A 5,087-nucleotide genomic window follows, 5' to 3' on the forward strand; every position below is an offset into this window, starting at 1 on the left:
TTTTAACGATGAATCACTCCTTTTTGACGACGAATCACTCCTTTAATGTATTTCTATTGTCTACCCAAAGTAAAGTGCTTGTTTTCAAAGTTATCTGATGGTCAAATCAACCAAAAATACAATATTTTTTGCACCTCCAACTCCAAGTGGTCTGTGTTGTAAGTTTGTGTGAAATAATAGCAGTGACTCTGAGAGGGTCATTCACACCAAGAACGATAACAATAACGATAACTATAAACAAATATTGGTAACACTTTACTTGACTAGGCCTAGCCTGCTCTGCCAGTTCTTGTCTACACCCATTCAAAGCAAAGTGCCGAGATCTGTTAAATCAAGTTTAATAGACTTTTCCATAGCTAGTATCAGCTGAAGTCTTTAAGGCCTTCAGTAGCTACAGTATGTACAGTAAGTGTGAAGAAAAGAAAGGGTAAAAGGATCAGATAGACAAACAGACAGGTGAGTGTGTGTGTGTGTAAGAAAGAGAAAGAGAGACACTAGCAGTGACAGTTGGCTGTTTAGCTGGCAGTTATAGAATTTAGAATATCGAATAACTTGAAGCACATAGTGCTCTGTTCTTCATGGTTGGTGATATTAGTGGCCTTCTACATTTGAGCAAGCACATTTTCATAGTTCATGGTGGCACAGTCTAGTTAGGTTATATTCTGAGGTGTTTCTTTCTGTTGATGGCACACATATTCTAAAAGAAACAGATTTTGGGCTATGTATCCAGTGGCAGATATGTGTGGACTGGTGAATGACCCATCACTAGAGACATATGCCAAATGTCTTGTTTTTGTCCATGAGAGAGTATGGAGATTGGTGATCACAGATCAGCCAACGATTACAATGTTACAGTGCAGTTATTTTACAACAGAACAAAGCAGTTTGGCACAGGAACTGCTACAAATCCACCTGGAACAGTGAGCATCTGCAGCATGCTAAGATTCACTACTAGAAATCATGTGAAGCAGGCAGGACTCAGTGTCTTCAGAAAAGAAGTGGTAGTAGACCATCTTCTGAACCTGCAGCAACACCTCCAACTGCATCAAGTCCATCTAGAGGGACTTTGTACACTTGTTCAGCTGCTGCCAGCATAGATAAGTGCTTCTTCTGTCAGAAGCAGACAAAAGAGCAACCAACCAAGAGATATAAGTAATATTTTGAAGTCAATGACATTTAACAGGTAGCCAGTGTAGAGATGCCAGGATGGGGGAAATATGTTCATATTTTTTTTTGTGTGAGCAGCTGCATTTTGTATACGCTGTAAGCTCTTTAGACAGGTATTATTACAGCCAGCGTAATAGCATTGCAATAGTCTATCCCTGAGGTGACAAAAGCATGGGTTCATTTTTCGGCATCTGGTGAGGATAAGGACGTCCTTATCTTTGAAATGTTCCTTAAATGGTAAAATTAAGTTTTGGTGATCTGTTTTATGTGATTATTTAGTGCTAGGTCCTGGTCAATTATAACTCCTAGATTTTTAACACTTGTGGATGAGGTCAGTGGAAGATCACTATATGTAGCCTGTAATGTGGATAGGATATCCCTCATCTTTTTAGAATCTGTTTTATCTGAGTTCAAAAGCAGGACATTTTTCGTCATCCATGTCTTTATATCTCTTATACATGTGTCAAGTTTGGTTAACAGGGTTAATTCATCAGGTTTTATGGAGAGGTATAGTTGTGTATCATCTGCTAAACAACAGGGGCCCCAGTACTGAGCCTTGAGGCACTCCATATTTTACCATAATCTGGGTAGATGGTTTATTATGGACCTGTACAAATTGTTGACGGTTAGGAAGGTATGATCTAAACCAAGCGAGTGCTGAGTCTGATGCCTATCAAATTTTCAAGCCTAAGTAGTAATGGTCTATGGTGTCAAAGGCAGCGCTGAGGTCCAGAAGGACCAGTATTGATACAAGGCTAGGTTTTTTGAGGGAGGGCTTAATAACAGATGTCTTAAACGACTGCGGTACATGCCCTGATAGCACTGAATTATTTATAATCTAGAGCAAAACATTGAAGGGGAGAGCAGTCTTAATAAGGTGTGTAGGAATAGGGTCCAGTAGACTAGTTGTAGATTTTGATGAGGAAATTGTGGAGGTGAGATCTAATATGTTGTGTATATGTAAATGAATTAAATGTTGTTTGAGGTCTCATCTGTGATTCTGTTATGTTTTTGCTATCTTTCAGCAATGGAATATGTGTATTTGGTGAAACTGATTGGTTATTGATCTTATCTCTAATTGTTTGACATACAATCATAATACTGACATACAATCATACTTTTGTTTTGTGAACTTTAATCAACATAGCCAGTGATTTAGGCAAAATTTTGTTAATTACAATGAAATATACAATTTCAAAAAAATAGGGTTGAAACAGGTAAAAAAAATGGAGACATAATTTTTCTCCATGTTCAATGAACTCTAAAGACAGTCCAACCACTCTCCAAAAATTAACATTTTAAACCCACAGAAACCATATAGGCCCCCTGACTATTTGTAAATATTTCATGAATATCTTATGGAGTCTACATCGAATGTCACTTTACTATACAAGTTGGGAAGTATTCGTAATCACATAGTTTAACACTGGGAGGTAAACTAGCCTACATTCAGCCGTATTTGTGTAACCAGTGACAAAATATGAGAAATCATCTCCAAAGGTTACATCATAAAACAAATACATTTTTATGAAACTAGAAACACACACACACACACACACACACACACACACACACACACTTGGGAAAATAAAGGCTATTTTTTAAAGTTTTACGGTAGATGCCCAGCAATACACTGTCTATGCTCCAACATTTGCACACTGTACACAAGTATATGATAAACAGCTCCTAAACTGACCCGTTCCCTACAGAGCCCGCATCTCTGGCCCAGATGAAGAGGCTATCAGTGGTGCTGGATTGCTGTAGACCACAAGGACAGCGAGACAAGAACATGCAGACCAATGGAGATGCAGAACAGCCTGAGACCAGTAAGAAACACACAAACACACACACACTGCAAGTAACAATTACCCATATAGGTTCATGGTTGGATGATCTGTTGATCTGTGGGATTATTGTTGGTTAGTTGTTTCGAGCCCGTCAAAATCACGGCTGGAAAATTGTTTTTTTGTGTTGGCGTGTGGAATATGGCTACTTATCGACTGTGAGAATATTAGGTTACTTGAGACGGTCATGTTAGACCGGCTTGCCATATCAACTCTGTTTCGCATTGGTGTCCTGTGGCCAAGTCTCTCTTATTTTCCCAGATCAATGTTGACGGGTTTGGTTGTGATCAGTTTTGATCATGTGATCAATGTGCCTCGGATCTCTTCAGACTGCCGTATACAAAGTTACTGGCTGTAGCCTACACACACAGGACAGTCACATCCTGCAATATGGCCAGGACTTATTTTCCAGTATTGACTGGTGGACAATACATGACCCCTCTTAATAGAATAGAATAGAATAGAAACTATAATATAAACAAAATTATAGGTCTACTTGCCAAAAGAAGAAAACTAATCTTAATACAATGTGTCTTAAAGAGAAAATGACCATGATGACTTGCATTAGAAAACATGTAGGGGTGTGATACTTTATTTATCCCCAAGGGGAAATTCAAGGTCTCAGTAGCATACAGACATCACACACAACATGCACTTACAGCAGAAATGGTAAATATAAGTTAAGAGAGTAAAGTATAATGTAGACAAGGTAATATAAAAAACTATGTCAGTGCAAGAATAGGTTGAGGTAATAGGGTTACAGCCATTCAGTATTGTAGCAATTGATGACTCCTCTCTTACAAGTTTGATTCTAAAAATAAATGCCTTAAAACATGGAGGGGTGTGAGGAGTTCTTTATATAATATTTTATGAGAATGTTTAAATCATAGGATGCATTTTACCATCTTTAACAGATGGTCCCTTGCTCTTGACTTCATGTATCTGTGCCTGTGTTGACATTCACATGCCATTTATAGCTAGACACTTTTACTATAAATCCCTAAATGGAGAAAGATAACATTTTCATTGCTGTAGGAGGAGGAAGAGAGATTATATGTTTTAATCATTTTCTTGTATTACAGTTGTTGAAAGGATCGCAAATGGGAAGAGTTTCAAGAGGGGGTCAGATCTTAACCCACATCAAACAACACATAGTGGACAAAAGCCATATCAGTGTTCTACATGTGGGAAGGGTTTCAAAACCAGCAGAAACCTCACTGTACATCAGAGAATACATACTGGAGAAAGGCCATATCACTGTTCAGAGTGTGGAAAGACTTTTGCTCAAGCAGGTAACCTCAAGACACATCTGAGGATCCATACTGGGGAAAAGCCATATCAGTGTACTAGATGTGGAAAGAGTTTCAGAACCAACATAGAGCTCACTTTCCATCAGAGAACACACACTGGAGAAAGGCCATATCAGTGTTCAGTGTGTGATAAGACTTTTGCTCAGTTGTCTAATTTCAAGACACACCAGAAAATCCACACTGGGGACAAGTCTCATCACTGTTCAGATTGTGGAAAGACTTTCACTCAGGTGGGTAATCTCAAGAGACACCAGAGGATGCATACTGGAGAAAAGCCATATCACTGTTTAGTGTGTGGAAAGACTTTTACCAATGCAGGTAGTCTCAAGACACATCTGATGATCCATACTGGGGAAAAGTCATATCGGTGTACTGCATGTGGGAAGAGTTTCAGAACCAACAGAGAGCTCACTGTCCATCAGAGAATACATACTGGAGAAAGGCCATATCAGTGTTCAGAGTGTGATAAGACTTTTGTTCAGTTGTCTACTTTAAAGACACACCAGAAAATCCATACTGGGGCAAAGTCTCATCGCTGTTCAGAGTGTGGAAAAACTTTTACTCTGTTGGATATTCTCAAGGCACACCTGATGACGCATACTGGAGAAAAGCCATATCCCTGTTCAGATTGTGGAAAGACTTTTGCTCGGTCGGGTATTCTCAAGGCACACCAGAGAATCCATACACGGTAGTCCTTCGCTAGAAAGTCTTTTGTAATTAAATATTATTAAATGATGTAATTTCCAGGTACATCAGAGGATCCATT

General features: G+C 38.8%; 1 protein-coding gene across 1 annotated transcript; it reads left to right on the forward strand.

The window, feature by feature from the left end:
• Positions 1–2,886: 2,886 nt before the first annotated feature.
• On the forward strand, positions 2,887–5,087 carry LOC121700425 (zinc finger protein 239-like). The gene is made up of 2 exons (XM_042083362.1): positions 2,887–2,993; positions 4,094–5,087. Exons 1-2 carry the CDS (start codon positions 2,897–2,899, stop codon positions 5,011–5,013), a joined length of 1,017 nt encoding a protein of 338 aa, XP_041939296.1. The 5' UTR covers positions 2,887–2,896; the 3' UTR covers positions 5,014–5,087.

This window comes from Alosa sapidissima, chromosome 24 (genome assembly GCF_018492685.1).
Source record: "Alosa sapidissima isolate fAloSap1 chromosome 24, fAloSap1.pri, whole genome shotgun sequence".
Lineage (NCBI taxonomy): Eukaryota > Metazoa > Chordata > Actinopteri > Clupeiformes > Clupeidae > Alosa > Alosa sapidissima.

Bases quoted from the DNA above. Each gene is read 5' to 3' on its own strand.
- LOC121700425 (XM_042083362.1), top strand. From the start codon at position 2,897: ATGAAGAGGCTATCAGTGGTGCTGGATTGCTGTAGACCACAAGGACAG. The intron at 2,994-4,093 runs GTAAGAAACACA...CTTGTATTACAG, and splicing joins TGCAGAACAGCCTGAGACCA to TTGTTGAAAGGATCGCAAAT.